The sequence below is a fragment of the Bactrocera tryoni genome, chromosome 4 (genome assembly GCF_016617805.1).
Source record: "Bactrocera tryoni isolate S06 chromosome 4, CSIRO_BtryS06_freeze2, whole genome shotgun sequence".
Classification (NCBI taxonomy): Eukaryota; Metazoa; Arthropoda; class Insecta; order Diptera; family Tephritidae; genus Bactrocera; species Bactrocera tryoni.
The window spans coordinates 68,581,557-68,602,324 of record NC_052502.1 but is presented as its reverse complement, the minus strand read 5'-3'; the positions used below and the strand labels follow the sequence as shown (position 1 = coordinate 68,602,324).

General features: G+C 43.7%; 1 protein-coding gene across 1 annotated transcript in view; it reads right to left on the bottom strand.

The window, feature by feature from the left end:
* Positions 1–481: 481 nt before the first annotated feature.
* Positions 482–20,768, bottom strand: part of LOC120776088 (microtubule-associated protein futsch) — a 186,261-nt gene continuing 165,974 nt past the window's right edge. Inside the window, 8 exon segments of the mRNA XM_040106566.1 lie at positions 482–1,444; positions 1,510–3,156; positions 3,232–5,372; positions 5,374–5,618; positions 5,700–6,577; positions 6,610–19,710; positions 19,767–19,925; positions 19,988–20,210. Of these exon segments, the coding sequence (XP_039962500.1) occupies positions 1,275–1,444; positions 1,510–3,156; positions 3,232–5,372; positions 5,374–5,618; positions 5,700–6,577; positions 6,610–19,710; positions 19,767–19,925; positions 19,988–20,210 (18,564 nt within the window). The 3' untranslated portion in view covers positions 482–1,274.

The window sequence follows — 20,768 nt, the reverse complement described above, 5'->3', positions numbered from 1 at the left end:
TTTTATTTAAATTTATTTTTTAATTACTTTTTGTAGTTTTTTCTGTGAGTTTTTTCAAACTATCATTTTTTATTTATGTTTTTACCTATTTTTCATACTCTTTTTATATTGTAATCAGTTATTTTATTGATATCTCTTTCGTTTCTTTTTTTACTCAATTAATCTATAGATATATATTTTCATATTTATTTATTTAATTTTCAATTTTAATTCCTTTCTAATTATTTCAAAGCTTTTTATGTTTCTTTTGACTTTTCTTCTCAGCAATCTACTCTCATCAATTCTCTCATCGTTTGCTCTGCTCACAAAGTTGTTATTTTAATCGCTTTTTATTATGCTTTAATATTCTGTTTTTAATTTTTATTATTTCTTCGCTTTCAGCGTTCACTTCTTCTATTTTCTTTTAGTTTTTCGTTTTCTTAAAGAGTCATTTACAGCTTTACATAAATCGGGCAATACATACGTATATCTCTTTTGTGTAATTAAATATCTTCAACAAATATGTATTTAATTACTGTAATTACCTTTTTGCTTGAATTACAATTCTTTTGCACTGTTTAATATTACAAGTGCCGCTTTTCCGCTGTATTGCCTTTTGCGACTTCGCATAAAAATGAGCGGCATCAATAAACAAAATGGCGCTACACTCAATTTTTTCCAATTGCAAAATCTCGTGTAGTACACCAAGAACTCCGCCATAATTATGCTCATGTCTGCTATGCTAATAACTCTCGTTTCACCAAAATTGCGCAAAAGCTGCTACAAAGCTGCGTTCTTATATAAGCGCAAAGCTCTGTCAAGCTTTCACTCATTCCGTTTTTTCAGTTACAGATTTTCAGTTTTTTATTATGTATTTGTGTTTTGTTTTCTTCAACAGGTATGTCAAGCTTTTGTACTTGCGCTTGTGTTGCGACGCTGAGTTGTGGGCTTTTGAAGCGTGAAAGCTCTCGTTGGCTGTCGCACTTTGCAGCGGTTGTTTAAGTGCGCACACTTAACACGCTTACGTGCAAGCTCCAGCCACGAAATCTTTCATGTGTTGCTATTATTTACTTGTTCGTTTGTTGCAAGTTTTGTCTTGTTTTCATAAAAAGCTTCACGATTGATGTTTGGTCAAAAGCTTCATTGCCATTTTAATTTCTTTGAATTTTTAATTGTATTCTTTAGTTTGATCTTATGTTTTAGTACTTAAAGTATTTAGTAGTAGAGTTAAGCTTTTAGTTGTAGAGTTGTATGAGATTTTCGGCATCGGCGAACGAGATAAACATCCCCGTGGCCTAGAATTCCAAGCGATAGGCGGCGCATGATGTCTCGTGATCCTGCAAGTTGATTGTGCAACGCGATGCTGAAGGCGATAAATCGATACGATATTTGGCCAAAAGCTCCTCATTTTCAGCAACCCAATAGCCTAGCACATCCGTGTCGTATGTGGGTATTATGGTGACCTCTGTGTAGACCGAAAATATTATTTAGATTAGCAATTGAAATTTACAACAAGTATATTAGACTTACCCAAGTCCTTGTCCTCCCATGTTTGCTTTGCCTCCAACAGCGCATCGTACACTTGACGGCTGGGTTCGGTGCCGGAAAAGACATAGTAACGCGCTCGCACACGCTTGAAGAATTCGACGTGTGAGTAGTAGGAATTGCCGTTGTGTGGTACATAGGTAAGATCCACATAAACGGGCGCCGGCTTCTTGGCCTTATTGGGCGATTCTGAACGTTTGCGTAGATTCTTTTCGTTGTTTAGACGTGTCTTAGTGGCCACTAAGCGACGCTCCTTCTTCGGTGTGGTGCGCACATCACCCTCAATGGGCAGTGGTGCGGGCGATGGCAGTCCCAATGGTTTACCCCATTCCTTTAGAGGATCTTTAGGCAGTGCTCCGGTAGCGCTTGATGTCGTCGTGGTGGTGGTTGTTGTGGTCTCACTGGCAGTTGTGTCTACGCCTTCAGCACTAGTAGTGGTTGTTGTGGTCGTAGTAATTGTTGTCTTGCCATCTTTGCTTTCAGTTGCGCTTTCGATTGTGCTACTGCTGCTGGATACAGTGGTACCGGTCTCGGTGAAGCGTGTTTTCTGCACATCAACCAACGGGAATTTTGGCTTTTCAACGCTGGCCACACTATGCTCTACCTCTTCCGCTTTGGAGGGCGAATAAGAATACTTGGCGGTGACTGAAGACATAACATCGGAGCCACGTACTTGTACATGCTCTTCAAGCGCCTTTTCGAAATCCATGTCGGCTTCTTCGAGGAATTTGTGATCGCCACTGTCAACGCTGGCGCGTGTGCCGCCGCTGATCACTTGACGGCTGGCTGAGGTTTGGCTAGTGCTTTCGATGCTCTCCGTAGATTGACTAGGTGGCGAGTCGGCAACATATGTGCGCGTGGTTACGGTATGCGTCGTGGTGCCGCATATGGGTATTGGTGCTGTTGGCTTGGTGTCGAAACTGTCAGGCAATGCGCCATAGAAAGAGGTGCTCATTGGATCGGCGATTTTTTGTAGGCAGCTGATGGTTGAAGATACAGCGCGGGCGGCAGAGTGTTCTTCGCTGCCATATTGTGGCGGTATATCGTCTTGGCTGTCGTCCACATCGAAGTCGGAGCGTTTACTCACGCCAGAGCTGGATCGTTGCAATTCATAGCTTGCGCCATGTGATGACGCAAGGCTGCGTGGCGATGCTGGCAGCTCATCATCACTCATGTAAGCGCCAGTCAAACGTTCGTCGTCGCTGCCGGGTGTGGAAGAACGGTAGGCGCCGCGCAGCAACGCCACCTCCTTAGGCAATATGTGATCGCTCTTGTCACTTTCGCTGGTAGTACGTGTGGTGGTTACAGTCACCTTCTCACCATCTGGCTCGGTGGTGTCTGTGGTGGTAACTGTCTTCTCTTCCATAACGATTTCCTTGCCATCGCTAGATATCACTTTGGTTACGGTTGTAATAGTTGTTGTGATTATTTTTTCAGTGCTGCCACTAAGTGCAGTTGTCTTCTCTATACCGCGCAGCTCATGTAAATCTGGCAACATGCTCTCGCTGTACTCTTGTGTCGCATAAGTACCAGAGCTGATGGCTTCACTGACAGCGGCGCTAGCTGATTTAAGCTCTTCTTTGCTAACACGCGGGAATGGCGAAGTGGGTTTTGGCGACGATTCGGACGCATCTGTAAGAGAACCGCGACCAAAAGGTGTTGGTAATGATTGACTTTCAGATGTGAGTGCACCGGGACTGGACTTACCGCTAATATCTCTTGGTGAGAGTGGTCCACTCACTGAAGCTGCACTGCTTCCGCAAGTTTCACTTAATGTTGTTGTAGTGGTTACTACAGTACTTGCGCCAGTTGTGGTATGTTTTATGCCAGGGCTCACTGGGGCAGTGGGTGGAGTCTTTGGATCACTCTCAAGGGGTTGTGTTAAGATTATGGTTTCCAATTGTGTTGATATTTTTGATTTGCCCTCGGAACTCACGGCACTAACTTTTTCACTTGCCTTGTGCGCGATACTTGTTGATTTGGTGACAGTCGATTCCGCTGCTTCAAGATATTCAGCATGCTCTTCACTTTCCTCTTCTTCTAGCTTTTCAAAAGTGTCTACGTCCTCGGAGGGTTTATAAATGCTGGTCATCATAATTGTAGCTATAGATTTAGAACGTCCCTCCTTCATGCTAATTAGACACTCATCTTCCTCTTCGTCTTCGTGGTCGCTGTGTGTGTGCCGTCCTTCGCTTGTTTGACTGTATTCGGATTCTCTTCGTGAACTGTCTTTCATGCTTGCCAGTAAATCAGATGTTCTACGAGATTCTGTAGTCGATTGTGTTGTTGTTGTTTTTATAGTGTTTTCTAAAGTTTCACCTGAAGACTTTGTAGTTTTTGTGTCGCTTACAAAGCTATCCTTCGCTGCAACAATTTTCTCTGTAGCTAAGAACTCAGCCACGGTGTCCTTGAGAGTTTCTTTACCGTCTAGGGCCACAGACTCACTTTGGGTGGCAGTTTTGAGCGTTGTGTGTGCATCTACTTTTTGTGTTGTCATATCGCTGGTTTGAATTTCACTAATTATGGACTCTGAAGAACATTCCTCTGAATGTGTTATGGACTCCTCCGCTTGGGTGAGCACTTCAGTTTTCACAAACTTTAACAAGGATTCTTCGAGTTTTTTACCATCACCTACTTTAGGATCATCTTTGCTTCCAACGAAACTGGAAAGTGACTCTCTCGGAGAACCATCTTCTACTTTAACACTACTCATGGATTCACTATGAGATTCCTCACAAAGATGTGAACGAATGGATGAATCTATTGACTTACTAACAATAGTTGATATTTCCGTTGTTGAGGATCTAGATTCAGTTGTGAATGAATCAGCTTTCTTTTCCTCTAACGTCGTATGTGCAGATCTAGATTCAGTGGTTGCTAGGCTAGCTTTATTCAATTCTTCCTTCTGAGTAATGATTTCACTTTCCACTGATTTAGATACTGCCGAAGTCCTTTCTCCCACCGTAATTATGTGAACGTCAGCGGTTTCCACAGATTGTTCTTCTTTAGCAGCTTTCACTTCTTTTACCTCAGTTGAAGCCAAAACTGAAGTACTTCCAATTTCCCAAGTGCCACCGATCTTCCCATCCTTGAAGCTAGCAACAGATTCTTGTCCTGAATGTTCCTTAGAAGTCACAGGTGACTTATCATCTTTCTTGCTTTCTGCAGTGGACAAAACTGACTCTCGACGAGATTCAACAGTGTCTTCAATCTTATCGTCTTTAGTGCTGACGACAGATTCTGGTCGTGAAGTTTCCTTGGAAGCCACAGTTGACTTATCATCTATCTTGCTTTCTGCAGTCGATAAAACTGACTCAAGACCAGATTCAACTGTTTCTTCAATTTTCTCGTCTTTAGTACTGACGACAGATTCTGGTCGTGATGGCTCCTTGGAAGCCACTGGCGACTTATCATCTTTCCTGCTTTCTGCAGTCGACAAAACTGACTCACGACGAGATTCAACAGTTTCTTCAATCTTCTCGTCCTTAGTGCTGACGACAGATTCTGGTCGTGATGGCTCCTTGGAAGCCACTGGCGACTTATCATCTTTTTTACTTTCGGCAGTTGACAAAACTGACTCACGACGAGATTCGACGGTTTCTTCCTTCTTACTTTCGGTTGTTGATATAACTGACTCACGACGAGATTCAACAGTTTCTTCAATCTTCTCGTCTTTAGTGCTAGAAACAGACTCTGGTCGTGATGGTTCTTTGGAAGCTACTGGAGACTTATCATCTTTCTTGATTTCTGTAGTTGACAAAAGTGACTCACGACGAGATTCAACAGTTTCTTCAATCTTTTCGTCTTTAGTGCTAGAAACTGATTCTGGTCGTGATGGTTCCTTGGAATAAAACTGACTCACGACGAGATTCGACCGTTTCTTGCTTTTTCTCGTCTTTAGTACTGACGACAGATTCTGGTCGTGATGGTTCTTTGGATGCCACAGGCGACTTATCATCTTTTTTACTTTCGGCAGTTGACAAAACTGACTCACGACGAGATTCAACAGTTTCTTCAATCTTCTCGTCCTTAGTGCTGACGACAGATTCTGGTCGTGATGGTTCTGTGGAAGCTACTGGAGACTTATCATCTTTCTTGATTTCTGCAGTTGACAAAAGCGACTCAGGACGAGATTCAACAGTTTCTTCTTTCTTACTTTCGGTTGTCGATAAAACTGACTCACGACGAGATTCGACCGTTTCTTCCTTTTTCTCGTCCTTAGTACTGACGACAGATTCTGGTCGTGATGGTTCTTTGGATGCCACAGGCGACTTATCATCTTTTTTACTTTCGGCAGTTGACAAAACTGAATCACGACGAGATTCAACAGTTTCTTCAATCTTCTCGCCTTTAGTGCTAGAAACAGACTCTGGTCGTGATGGTTCCTTGGAAGCTACTGGAGACTTATCATCTTTCTTAATTTCTGTAGTTGACAAAAGTGACTCACGACGAGATTCAACAGTTTCTTCCTTCTTACTTTCTGCAGTTGATAAAACTGACTCACGACGAGATTCAACAGTTTCTTCAATCTTTCCGTCTTTAGTGCTAGAAACTGATTCTGGTCGTGATGGTTCCTTGGAAGCTACAGGTGACTTATCATCTTTTTTGCTTTCTGCAGTCGACAAAACTGACTCACGACGAGATTCAGCAGTTTCTTCAATTTTCTCGTCTTTAGCGCTAGAAACAGGCTCTGGTCGTGATGGTTCCTTGGAAGCTACTGGAGACTTATCATCTTTCTTAATTTCTGTAGTTGACAAAAGTGACTCACGACGAGATTCAACAGTTTCTTCCTTCTTACTTTCGGCAGTCGACAAAACTGACTCACGACGAGATTCAACAGTTTCTTCAATCTTTCCGTCTTTAGTGCTAGAAACTGATTCTGGTCGTGATGGTTCCTTCGAAGCTATAGGTGACTTATCATCTTTTTTGCTTTCTGCAGTCGACAAAACTGAATCACGACGAGATTCAACAGTTTCTTCAACCTTCTCGTCTTTAGTGCTAGAAACAGACTCTGGTCGTGATGGTTCTTTGGAAGCTACTGGAGACTTATCATCTTTCTTGATTTCTGCAGTTGATAAAAGTGACGCTTTCGGCAGTCGAGACAGGATTCAACAGCTTCTTCAATCCTCTCGTCTTTAGTGCTACAAACTGATTCTGGTCGTGATGGTTCCTTGGAAGCAACAGGTGACTTATCATCTTTTTTACTTTCGGCAGTTGACAAAACTGATTCACGACGAGATTCAACAGTTTCTTCAATTTGCTCCTCCTTAGTACTGACGACAGATTCTGGTCGTGAGGGTTCCTTGGATGCCACAGGTGACTTATCATCTTTTTTACTTTCGGTTGTAGACAAAAGTGACTCACGACGAGATTCAACAGTTTCTTCCTTCTTGCTTTCTGTAGTCGACAAAATTGACTCCCGGCGGGATTCAACAGTTTCTTCAATCTTTTCGTCTTTAGTGCTAGAGACTGATTCTCGTCGTGATGGTTCCTTGGAAGCCACAGGTGACTTATCATCTTTCTTGCTTTCTGCAGTCGACAAAACTGACTCACGACGAGATTCAACAGTTTCTTCAATCTTTTCGTCTTTAGTGCTAGAGACTGATTCTGGTCGTGATGGTTCCTTGGAAGCCACAGGCGACTTATCATCTTTCTTGCTTTCTGCAGTCGACAAAACTGATTCACGACGAGATTCAACAGTTGCTTCAATTTGTTCCTCCTTAGTACTGACGACAGATTCTGGTCGTGAGGGTTCCTTGGAAGCCACAGGTGACTTATCATCTTTCTTGCTTTCTGCAGTCGACAAAACTGACTCACGACGAGATTCAACAGTTTCTTCAATCTTCTCGTCCTTAGTACTGACGACGGATTCTGGTCGTGATGGTTCTTTGGAAGCCACAGTTGACTTATCATCTTTTTTACTTTCGACAGTTGACAAAACTGATTCACGACGAGATTCAACAGTTTCTTCAATTTGCTTTTCCTTAGTACTGACGACAGATTCTGGTCGTGAGGGTTCCTTGGAAGCCACAGGTGACTTATCATCTTTCTTACTTTCGGCAGTCGACAAAACTGACTCACGACGAGATTCAACTGTTTCTTGAATCTTTTCGTCTTTAGTGCTAGAAACTGATTCCGGTCGTGAGGGTTCCTTGGAAGCCACAGGTGACTTATCATCTTTCTTGCTTTCTGCAGTCGACAAAACTGATTCACGACGAGATTCAACAGTTGCTTCAATTTGTTCCTCCTTAGTACTGACGACAGATTCTGGTCGTGAGGGTTCCTTGGAAGCCACAGGTGACTTATCATCTTCTTTGCTTTCTGCCGTCGACAAAACTGACTCACGACGAGATTCAACAGTTTCTTCAATCTTCTCGTCCTTAGTACTGACGACGGATTCTGGTCGTGATGGTTCTTTGGAAGCCACAGGTGACTTATCATCTTTTTTACTTTCGACAGTTGACAAAACTGATTCACGACGAGATTCAACAGTTTCTTCAATTTGCTCCTCCTTAGTACTGACGACAGGTTCTGGTCGTGAGGGTTCCGTGGAAGCCACAGGTGACTTATCATCTTTCTTGCTTTCTGCAGTCGACAAAACTGACTCACGACGAGATTCGACCGTTTCTTCCTTCTTGCTTTCTGTAGTCGACAAAATTGACTCCCGGCGGGATTCAACAGTTTCTTCAATCTTTTCGTCTTTAGTGCTAGAAACTGATTCTGGTCGTGATGGTTCCTTGGAAGCCACAGGTGACTTATCATCTTTCTTGCTTTCTGCAGTCGACAAAACTGACTCACGACGAGATTCAACAGTTTCTTTAATCTTTTCGTCTTTAGTGCTAGAGACTGCTTCTGGTCGTGATGGTTCTTTGGAAGTCACAGGCGACTTATCATCTTTCTTGCTTTCTGCAGTCGACAAAACTGACTCACGACGAGATTCAACAGTGTCTTCAATATACTCGTCCTTAGTACTGACGATAGATTCTGGTCGTGATGGTTGCTTGGAAGCTATTGGTAACTTATCATCTTTCTTGCTTTCTGTAGTCGACATAATTGACTCTCGCTGAGATTCGGTAGTATCTTTATTCTGTTCGACTTTTTCAACTTTAGTTGCGGCTTCTTTACGAAGCTCTTTTTCGGACTCTTCAATTTTGTCTTTTTCTTCAATAGATATCGGACCCGAACGTAGCTCAGGAGAAGACTTTTCCGATTCCTCTGCGCCAGAGTCCTCAGTGTAGTGTTGGTAATCTATGTCTAGTGGTTTAATTGTAGAAACTCTTTCTGGTATAGTTTCGGGAGCCATTGTCGGCGTAAAAACAATACTACCTTTTGGACATATATCTATTTCTTCTCCACCATCTTCACTGCTGGCGGTTACTAACATCCTTTGAACCGTAATGGTTTCTGGCTCGGTTTCTTCTGGTGTTTTCAAACGCTGTATCAACTTTTCTTCATCGAAATCTGGAATTATTTCAGTTATATCTTTTTCAGATTTCAAAACCTTAGCAACGTCGGCTACTATTTTAGCAACCTCTTCTTCACGTGGTGAAACTGGACGTAAGGGCTGTTCACTGCATATTGCCGGTTTTGTTGTGGGTGGGGATATTCTGTGCTCTTCGTCCTCTTCCTTAATGTCGTGAAGTATGGTTTCATCGCGTTCGGTCATTGTCACTTTAAATTCGGGCGATTCCACAGTAGTAATATGGGTTTCTCTTAATTCAGTTGAGTATGTGCTCAGCTCAAGGGGTAGTTTTGTAGCAGCTGGCAAAGAGTCGAGTTGGATTTGTTCAGGTTTGATTATTTCTTCTGTGATTTCCTTCAACTGCTCATGTTTTTTCTCTGCAGTGCTGAATATGCTGCTCTTGACATCTTTGAGGAATCCAGTAATGCCTGTGGAAACATCAGTTGTAATTGTCTCAACCGTGGTACTAACAGCTGTGGTAACTTCTTCTGTAGCGAGGTCTTGAGCGTCAGTAAACTTTTTGGAGATTTCTTCAGCTATCTCGCCGGCCTCTGTAGCAAGAGTTTTCGTTTTCTCCTCAGCCGCCGTTTCCACTTCTTCAGCTTTTTTGGAGACTTCTTCAGTTATAGTTTTTGTCTTGTCTTCGACAGCTTGAGACACTTCAATAAACGTATGTGTTACATCTTCCACTACAGTTTTACTTTTTTCTTCTGTAAGTTTGGTCAAATCTTCAAGTTTTTCTCCAGTTTTATGGAATGCTTCGCCAATAGTCTTTGTTGTTTCATCTAATTTTTCAACTGCTCCTTGCGCCGTTATTTCCACCTTTTCTGCTAAAAGTTCCAGTTTGTCATCAATTTCTTCAGTTATTGCTTTTGAGCTTTCTTCAGTTCTTTTGGCGGCCGTATCTACGGTCCCGGAGATTGATGTTGTTACATCTTCTTTTATGTCGCTGACTGTCTTGGAGATTTCCTCAACTATATCCTTGGTTTTTTCTTCCACTTTTTTGGCTTCATCTTTAATTGTCTCTTTAGCGATTTTTGTGGTTTTGTTGATCTCTTCGATTGTGGTCACAGCTCCATCTTCAACAACCTCGCTTATAGCTTCAGTTCTTTTAACAGATTCCTCGGCTACCGTCTTAACTTCATCAGCCATTGCCTCTTTTAGCACTTCACTTATCTTAGTAGATTCATCTGCGACTTTAGTAACTTCTTCTGTGATCTCAATTGTTTCTTCGACTGCCACCTTTAACTTGCTTTCAACTTCTTCTGTTATTTTATCAATCATCTTAATGGTTTCCGCATCAAGAGTTTCAGCAAAGACTGTAGTAACTGCTTGTCTAACATCGCTGATATCAGCAAGTGGTGACTTGTCATCTTTGATACTTGAAGCCACAGACTCTGGACGTGAGGGTTCTGCAGATGCTGCAGCAGATTTTACATCTTTGACACTCTCTGCCACCGATACGGGTTTGGATGCGACTGGTGATTTTTCATCTTGAATGCTCTCTGCTGCGGATTCAAGAGGTGTGGGCTCTACAGAAGGAGCAGCGGATTTTTCATCTTTTTCAATTTTAGCGTCGTCGCCAACTTTTTCAGCTGCCTCTTCCAACTCTTTAGCGAGGGCATCGAGAGTTTCAGCAAACACTGTTGTATCTGCTTGTCTAACATCGCTGACATCAACTATATCCTTAGCTTCGTCTATGGGACTTGAAACTGTATCTGCAACACTTGAAACAGCACTTTCTGCTGGTGCACTTGTTAGATCACTTTTTTTGCTGGGTTCAATTGCGGCATCGGGGAAATGCCCGTCCGCAACATCTACAGGGCTGGATTTCGTTGGTAGTTTGGCATCTAACTTAGCACTTTCCAAGTCTAATGCCAATTGCAAATCTTCAATTTTTATTGGTGCTCGCTCCACGGGTGAAGAAACAGTATCAATTTCCTCCTTGGTTCCCAGAGCTGTTGGTGAATCAGATCTAGAAATTTCTTTAGAAACTGTATGAGATTTTTCATCTTTTATACTCTCGGCAGCTGACTCAGGCTTTGAAGCAAGTGGTGACTTATCATCTTTGATACTTGCAGCTATAGAATCCGGACGTGAGAGCTCTGCTGATGGTGCAGCAGATTTTTCATCTTTGACACTCTCTGCTACCGATACGGCCTTGGATGCGAGTGGTGACTTTTCATCTTTTATACTCTCAGCGGCGGATTCAGGAGGTGTGGGCTCTACAGAAGGAGCAGCGGATTTTTCATCTTTGACACTCTCTGCTAACGAAGCGGGTTTGGATGCGTCTGGTGACTTTTCATCTTTAATACTTTCGGCCACAGATTCAGGAAGTGAGGGCTCTGCAGAAGGAGCAGCAGACTTTTCATCTTTTACGCTCTCTGCTACGGAAGCGGCCTTTGATGCCACTGGTGATTTTTCATCTTTAATACTCTCAGCCGCAGACTCTGGACGTGAGTGTTCTGCGGAAGGAGCAGCAGATTTTTCATCTTTGATACTCTCTGCTACCGAAGCGGGTTTGGAGGCGGCTGGTGACTTTTCATCTTTAATACTTTCTGCTATGGACTCTCGACGTGAGGGCTCTGCAGAAGGAGCAGGAGATTTTTCATCTGTGACACTCTCTGCTACCGAAGCGGGTTTGGATGCGGCTGGTGACTTTTCATCTTTAATACTTTCGGCCACAGCTTCAGGAAGTGAGGGCTCTGCAGAAGGAGCAGCGGACTTTTCATCTTTTACGCTCTCTGCTACCGAAGCGGGCTTGGATGCGGCTGGTGACTTTTCATCTTTAATACTTTCTGCCATGGATTCTCGTCGTGAGGGCTCTGCAGAAGGAGCAGCAGACTTTTCATCTTTTACGCTCTCTGCTACCGAAGCGGGTTTGGATGCGGCTGGTGACTTTTCATCTTTAATACTTTCGGCCACAGATTCAGGAAGTGAGGGCTCTGCAGAAGGAGCAGCGGACTTTTCATCTTTTACGCTCTCTGCTACCGAAGCGGGCTTGGATGCGACTGGTGACTTTTCATCTTTGATACTTTCTGCCATGGATTCTCGTCGCGAGGGCTCTGCAGAAGGAGCAGCAGACTTTTCATCTTTTACGCTCTCTACTACCGAAGCGGGCTTGGATGCGGCTGGTGACTTTTCATCTCTAATACTTTCGGCCACAGATTCAGGACGTGAGGGTTCTGCGGAAGGAGCTGCAGATTTTTCATCTTTGACACTCTCTGCCACCGATACGGGTTTGGATGCGACTGGTGACTTTTCATCTTTAATACTTTCGGCCACAGATTCAGGAAGTGAGGGCTCTGCAGAAGAAGCAGCAGATTTTTCATCTTTGACACTCTCTGCTACCGAAGCGGGTTTGGATGCGGCTGGTGACTTTTCATCTTTAATACTTTCTGCCATGGATTCTCGTCGTGAGGGCTCTGCAGAAGGAGCAGCGGACTTTTCATCTTTTACGCTCTCTGCTACCGAAGCGGGTTTGGATGAGGCTGGTGACTTTTCATCTTTAATACTTTCGGCCACAGATTCAGGAAGTGAGGGCTCTGCAGAAGGAGCAGCAGACTTTTCATCTTTTACGCTCTCTGCTACCGAAGCGGGTTTGGATGCGACTGGTGACTTTTCATCTTTAATACTTTCAGCCATGGATTCTCGTCGTGAGGGCTCTGCAGAAGGAGCAGCAGACTTTTCATCTGTGACACTGTCTGCTACCGAAACGGGTTTGGATGCGACTGGTGACTTTTCATCTTTAATACTTTCGGCCACAGATTCAGGAAGTGAGGGCTCTGCAGAAGGAGCAGCGGACTTTCCATCTTTTACGCTCTCTGCTACCGAAGCGGGTTTGGATGCGGCTGGTGACTTTTCATCTTTAATACATTCTGCCATGGATTCAGGCCGTGAGGGCTCTGCAGAAGGAGCAGCGGACTTTTCATCTTTTACGCTCTTTGCTACCGAAGCGGGTTTGGATGCGGCTGGTGACTTTTCATCTTTAATACTTTCGGCCACAGATTCAGGAAGTGAGGGCTCTGCAGAAGGAGCAGCAGACTTTTCATCTTTTACGCTCTCTACTACCGATACGGGTTTGGATGCGACTGGTGACTTTTCATCTGTAATACTCTCAGCCACAGATTCAGGACGTGAAGGCTCTGCAGAAGAAGCTGCAGATGTTTCATCTTTGACACTCTCTGCTACCGATACGGGCTTGGACACGACGGGTGACTTTTCATCTTTAATACTTTCTACCATGGACTCTCGACGTGAGGGCTCTGCAGAAGGAACAGCGGACTTTTCATCTTTGACGCTCTCCGGTACGGAAACGGGCTTTGATGTAACTACCTTTGTTTCGTCTTTGACACTTTCTGCCACGGACTCTCGTCGTGAGGGCTCCGCAGAAGGAACAGCGGATTTGTCATCTTTCAAACTCTCTTCCGTCGACCCTGGCTTTGATGTGAGTAGTGACTTATCTACTTTGTCTCCCACAGATGGTCGTCGAGAGCTTTCTTTAGAGATTTTAGGAGAAGCACCTTCAGGACTTTCAGGGCGTGTTATCTCCTCTGCAGTGATACCAATTATCTCTTTTGCTTCATCAACTGGAGTGGATACTGTTTCCGCACCTGCTACAGTGGTTTCTTCTGCTGGTATTTTTTTATATGCAACAGATGTTTCCTTTACTTCAGCGAAGTCACCATGAGCAACATCTACAGGACTTGAAGATGTTGGAAGCTTAGTGTCAACTTTTGTTTTATCTAAGTCAAGTGCCAGTTCTGTTGGATCTAACTTAGTGGAAGCCTTATCCACTGGTGATGAAGCGGTTTTTGTTTCAATAACTTGATCCTTTTCTTCTTGGGTGATCTCTGCAACAGACTCAGTACGAGATACTTCTTCAGATATGATTGGTGATTTTTCTTCTTTAAGGCTTTCTATAGTTGATTCTGGCTCTAACACTTCTTTTGAATCAAGAAGCGATTTGTCTTCTTTGACACTTTGGGCTGTGGAAGCGGTTTGGGCAGGTTTTGTTGGTATTTCAGGTGACTTTTGGTCTTTGAGGTCTTCCGTATCGGTATCTGCTTTGAAAGTGATTAAAGATTTTTCATCCTTTATGCTTTCTGCGACGGACTCTCGTCGAGATATTTCCTTTGAAGCAACGGGAGATGCTTCGTCTTTAGTACTACCGGCTGCAGGTTCACTTTGTGATGGCTTTCGGGATGTTTCTTTCGATATAACAGGTGATTTTTCAGCTTCTGGACTTTCCGGACGTGCAGTAATAGCAGCTTCTGTGACTAGATCTTTTGCTTCATCTAGAGGGCTGGAAACGGTCTTCGTACCACTAACAGTAGTGCTCTCAGCAAATGCTTTTTGAGTTTCGACTAATGTGTCTTTAACTTCCGAGAACTGGCCTTCCGCGACATCGACAGGACTTGATGATGTTGGCAGTTTGGTATCTCCTTTTGATACGTCCAACATTAAAGTAAGATCAGTAGTATCAATTTTTGTTGGTGCCTTATCAACCGGAGAGGAAACAGTTTCTGTTTCGAATTTTTCAGCATCACTGTGAATACTTTCTGCAGCAGAAGCTGGTCGAGAGATTTCTTTGGATGCACAGGGGGACTTTTCATCTTTAATACTTTCGACAGTTGACCCTGGCAGTGAGGCTTCTTTGGAGACGGGTGCTGATTTCTCGTCTTTGATACTTTCGACAGGAGATTTTTCTTTTGGAGAAAGTTCGACTTTTTCTTCCTTTTCTTCTTCTTTTTCGTCTAACACTACCGATGTTTTACGAGATTCCACCTTGAAATCACTTTCTTTTATTTCCTGAGAAGTTTTTCTACTGGCTTGTAAGGACTTCAGCATTTCAACTTCGATAGCTTCTTCGATGGTTGCTGGACTTCCTACTGAAACTGTGTCGTCCTTATCTTTTGGCTTAGACGTATCAATATCTGCAAGTACTAGCGCAGGAAGCTCGTCCTCCGATGTAATTTCACTACCATCCTTTTCTTCAGGGGTGCTTGTGGACTTCTTTGACTCTTCGGTAGGTGCTTTGTCAACAGGTGATGATAATTTATCTTCAGAAGGCGTGGGTTTTTCATCAGAAGTTGGTTCCTCAGCGGATATATCTAAAGGTAAGCTTGCTTTATGAGATTCTGCTAGTTCTTGCTCTAATGAAGTTACTGGTTTTTCTGCATCAGCGGCTAAAATATCTTTCCTTTGTACTTCTAATTCTATAGGTGATTTTCGTTTCTCAATCATCTTATCGGTTACAGCTTCTTCTGGTTTTACTAGAGAAGTTGGTTTATCCTCAGGCGATGGAACCTTTTCAGCTTCTTTCTGAACTCCTGAAACAGGTGACACTTCCTTTACAGTAGGTTTATCAGCTGTAGAAGGAGCTTTGTCTACTTCTATAGCTTCTTTTTCGATTGGAGAGATGGATTTTTCTGCTGTTGAAGCATCTTTCTCGGTTAAAATGTCTTCAGCTTTTAGAAATTCTTTTTCCAATTTTTCTGTTGGTGCCGGTACCTTTTCAGTTAAAATATCTTCTGGTTTTAATGCTTCTTTCTCAACAGGAGATACAGGCGTCTCAGCAGGAGGTGGTAATTTCGAAATCTGGGGAGCTTCTTTTTCTGTTGGAGAACTTGCAAGAGGTAAAGTTACAGTCTCTACGTGCAAAGTCTCCTTTTCAGCTGGTGAAACGTCTTTTTCTTCTGGTGAAGCTACTTTCTCAGCCTCCTTTTCAGTTGGAGAAACGTCTTTTTCTGCTGGTGAAGGTACTTTCTCAGCCTCCTTTTCAGTTGGAGAAACGTCTTTTTCTGCTGGTGAAAGTACTTTCTCAGCCTCCTTTTCAGTTGGAGAAACCTCTTTTTCTGCTGGTGAAGGTACTTTATCAGCCTCCTTTTCTGTTGGAGAATATTCTTTTTCTGTTGTAGAGGCAGCTTTTTCGGTTGCAATATCCTCTGCTTTTACTGTTTCCTTCTCAACAGGAGGTTTCTCAGTGGGTGAAGGTACTTTCTCAACTTTTGGAGCCTCCTTTTCAATTGGAGAAGCTGCAAGAGGTGATGATTCTTTCTCTACTTCGGTTGCTTTCTTTTCAGTTGGAGAGACGGATTTTTCGATTGGTGAAGGTGTTTTCTCAGTTATAATATCTTCTGTTTTAAGCACTTTCTTCTCAAGAGGTGATGTAGGCTTCTCAGCGGGTGTTGTCGTTTTATCTAATTGTTGAGTATCTTTTTCGGTTGGAGAAACTGATATTTCTGCAGGTGAAAGAACTTCCTCAAATGCCGGGGCCTCCTTAGTCAAAATATCTGTTTTAGCGGAAAGTCCTTTGTCATCTTTCGGAGTCTCTTTTTCTGTTGGAGAAACAGGTTTCTCGGATGGAGTAGTAAACTTTTCGGTTGACGTCTCTTCTTCCTTTACTGGTGTCGTTTCTTTTTCAGCGGGAGATGTTTGCCTTTCAGCAGGTGAAGGTTGCTGCTTGTCAGGGGATTCTGGCTTCTCAGTGGGTGAGGATACTTGTTTGGCTGGTATTTCTTCTTTTTCGGTAGGAGATGGCAGTTTATCCAGAGGAGAACTTGGTTTTTCATCAGGGGAAGCGGTTTTCTCGACGGGAGTTGGTTCCTTCTCGAGAGGAGAAATTGGTTTTTCTATAGGTGAGGGCGGTTTCTTTTCAGTTGGAGACACAGCCTTTTCCTCGGTTGCCTGCACTGGTTTTTCTGCAATCTCCTCTTTCACCTTCTCATCATCTACCTGATCTACTGTCCCTACTTCCTCTGCAACTTCCACTTCTTTACCTTCGCAAATATCTTTTTCTTCAGTTTCCTTTTCCTCCTTTGTAATTTCTTCTTTATGCGAAATGACTTTACCGCTTTCTTGTGTATCCTTTTCGTAGACACCCAAGTCGGCTTCTTCATGTACAGGCAAATCTGCTACTTCATCTGGAGTTTTAACAACATCGCGCAGCAGATTTTGTTGTGCCTCGAAAGTCATCTTCATTGGCAGTACACGTTCTGCGGTAGCTAAGCCGACAATTACGGGCTCGGCTATTTTCTCAATTACAACGCCGGCTGCAGTTACAGCAGGTTCTGTTGGTTTAACGTCTGCTACTTCATATCCAGCCGCCTGGTCAGTTTCTTTGGTTTCTTCCTTAACATATTTCTCCTCGATTATCAAGTCTTCCTTGATTTCATCGAGAGGTATGCGTTCGTCCTCGGGCAGCGTTGGCGCTGTAGTAGCGCCGGACTCGATGGTAGCTGAGAATTTCTCTTCTGGGAGACTTTCTTGTAAATTGGCAGGCATAATTTCAGGTTGTTCGATAAGCTCATCTTTGGTGTCGGAAGTTTTCTTGGCGCTGCTTATTTTGTCCTCAGGCGTGGGTGAAGAGAGTTCTTCTTCGGCTTTGGTTATTTGCTCTTCAGTGCGTGTTGTGACTATATCCTTAGCTGTGGTAATTATTTCTTGTACCTCGGCTTTAATTTCTGACTTCTCTGGAGTAGTTATTTTATGTGCGGGTTCTTCAACTTGTTCCTCGTCAGCCTCTACTGCAGCTTCTACCGCTTCAGGTGCTTCATCAGCAGCTTCGTCCTCGAGTCGTGCCTTGCGTTCTTCGGCTTCTGCTTTGGCAATAGCGGCTTCGATTTCCTCTTCTGCGCTCTTTTTTCGTTTCTTCTCCGACTCTTGCGAATCGCGTTGATGTTTTTGAATTTCTTCTTCTTTCGTCATGCTGCTCTCTTGCTCCACAATTGAATCCTCGGTATATTGATCGATCTCTTCCTTTTCAATTATCAAATACTCTTCCTCTTCTTCGGCCTCGGTAGTGCTATCCTGTTTAGACATTTCACGTATTTCAGCTGCCAATTGCTTTTGCCGTTTCATTTCATCACGACTAAAGACTGCTTCTATTTCACGTACCACTTCTTGTTCTTCTTTGAGATCGTCGAGTTCACGTTGCTTCTCGGCATCCAACTCTTGTGACGCGGTCAGATCTTGTAATTTTTTAGCAGCAACTGCCTCATCTGCCGATGGCGTTGACACCAGACTGGAGTCTGTGGTGCCACCCTTATCCAGACGTGATTTCTTCAAATCCGCTTTAGGCTTAGCCGACTTGACTGGACTGCCGGGTGCCCGTTTTGTTGGCGAAGCGCCACGCGGACGCCGTGAAATTGGTTTGCGCTGTTGAGCTTGCTGTTGTTGTGTACGTGATTCTTTGCGTTCCGCTGCAGTGGTACGCGTCATTTCACGACGTGTGGTCGTAGTAGTGGAAGTGCTGGTAACTTGCCGTGTCGCTTGCTGCTTCGATTCGAGCACCTTGCGATTGTTAGCGTCTTTTGCGCTCTTAGCTGGCGTGCTGCTGGGACTGGATTTGGTGGCACGTGTAATAACGCGAGGTTTTAAATCACGTGCTGCGCCCGGTTTTGGTGCTGCAGGCTCTTTGCGTGGCGTAGCAGTGGGTGAGGCCTTCTTCTCAGCAGCCAAGTCCTTCCTTATACCCTTACGCTCCATTGATTTGGGTGGTTTGGTGTCAATGCGTGAACGCACTACAGGCTTGACTTCGGCACGTGGTTTGTCCCCCTTTCCTTTAGCAACTCTGCTTGGTTTAATCACCTCGGGTGTAGGTGTTTCTTCCTTTTGTGGTGCAGCTTGTGGCTGTGGCTTAACAATTACTACCTCAACCTTCTTCTCAGTTTCGGTTTCTTTTTCTTTATTGTCCTCATCTGCAGTTTCACCATCGGGTTTGTCTTCTTCCTTGCTCTCTACCTCAATAGCTGGTTCTGGTTCAGGCACAGCCTCATCGCCAGTTTCAGCAGCAGGTTCATCAGTGTCCACCGAGTCTTCCTTCTTTGGCAAAACAATTTTCTCAGCCTCTACTTTCTCCACTTTAGTCTCTTCAATGACCTGTGCAGCGGCGGCGGCAGCTGCGGCCTCTTTAGTTTTGTTGTCTTGCTGTATAGCAACAGCCGCGGCAGCAACTGGTGCGAATTTAGGTTTCGATGTTACGCTGAGTGGCTCAATAGGCGCACCGATGGCGGACTTGAATGTTTTACGTGTAGTTACCACAGTTTGTATAGCTGGTGCAATCGATTTGGCAGTGCAGGTTGAGTGCTTCATGAACTCTAGATGCTTGAGTTTTTCCAAGCCTTCTTGTATCTTAAAATCAGGTGTGCTACCGGGGAAGAGTATACGGGTGATGGTATCATCTGGATTGGCTGGTTGCCACACCAGCAGTGCGCAGATCGAAACCAAGTTTTGTAGTGGGAAATTGAATTCGCGTGTATCGCGTGCGGCAAAGAGACGCTGATCGCCGGAGTGCCACTTCGATAAGAATTCTTTTACTTCTTTCGAGTCACGCGCAGGACTAATCACATACATATCCAGTGTGCCATGTCCAACTTTGTGATACAGATTTATTGGCTCTTGGTTGCGATAGCAGTTTTGTGGTTTCAAGTCCAGCGACTTAAGATCGCTTACCAAATTGTGGCCATGCTCAAAGAGATCAACCAACAATGGGTCGCGGTCTTTGTCGCCATCGGGACTTGGCAGACCACCTTTACGATCGGGCACATTACCAAAGAAGTGTCCAATTTGTGGATAAACGTGGGCATCACGCTTTCGAGATACCACCGAAGTGATACCCTGTATGTTGCTATTGTTAAGGCGTGTCATGAGGACGGCATCCAAGCGGTCTAGGTGTCGTACGAAGTCCCAGAAGCAAGCTTTGCGATTAAAGCCACCATCAACTGCGAAGAGAAATTATTTATCATGAGAGATAGTGACAGATCTACGGTTTACTTACCCAACATATTAAAACCATTGATGCCGAAGAGTGCAGCATCTCCTTGTCCACCGGGGAAGACATATAGTGTTGGATGCGTAAAGCGTATATTACCCACAACATCCGAGGTCTCAAGCAGCTCCCGCAGTGATGTGGGTACAAGCATTGGTGCTAGATAGTCTGTGCGGGTTGAAAATAGATTAAAACTTATGAACTGTGGTATAATTTAGAATGCGTCTTACCAATAAAGGCATTGATACCCTCACTGCTGGTGTCCAATACATCAACGGGATTGATGCGTATTTTGCAGAGGCGTGCAAAGCTTTTGTGTGGCAAGCTGTGCCAGTGGCCGGCATCGGCGCAATGTATATTCATTGTAATCGTGTCGGCGTAGGCACGTATGACACGCTGTACATCGTGTTCCTGAAACGCCTCCGAGAAGTCGGAGACGGAGAAGGTTCCATCCTGTAGGGAAATAATTGAATAGGTGCATATGTATAATGGAAAATGGTCTAACTAAAGATAGGACGGTATATAACATGTCGGCCATGACTAAAAGTTCGGTTAGAATGGGTTGATATATGTATATTCTCAGCTCAGCGGGGTGTAGGAATACGAATAAGTATGTATAGTTCAAGAAAAATTTTACGTGTATCTGTGAATTTGATATATACTTGCCATATTAGTCAACGATATATGATTCGCTGGATTTTAAGCTATGGAAGGAAGCTAAGACAAGAGCTTCTGAGCCTTGGTTTGAATATTTAATATTGAATTTGGTAGGAAATTTTGAATCTTTGGATATTATTATAGAATTATAATACAGACCTGTGATAGCTCAGGTCAGTTGGTCAGTTCTGAAGTTCGTTTAAGTACACTGGATTGTTGGGAAATAGATTGTCTTATAGCTATTTGGGTTTTGTGATCATCTTTCAAAGATCTTGTGGTAGAAAATATTTTTAAAACAAATTCGGAATAGGCTGGTGAGTTGAAATCTCTTGGTCAGTTCGGAATCCGTTTAGT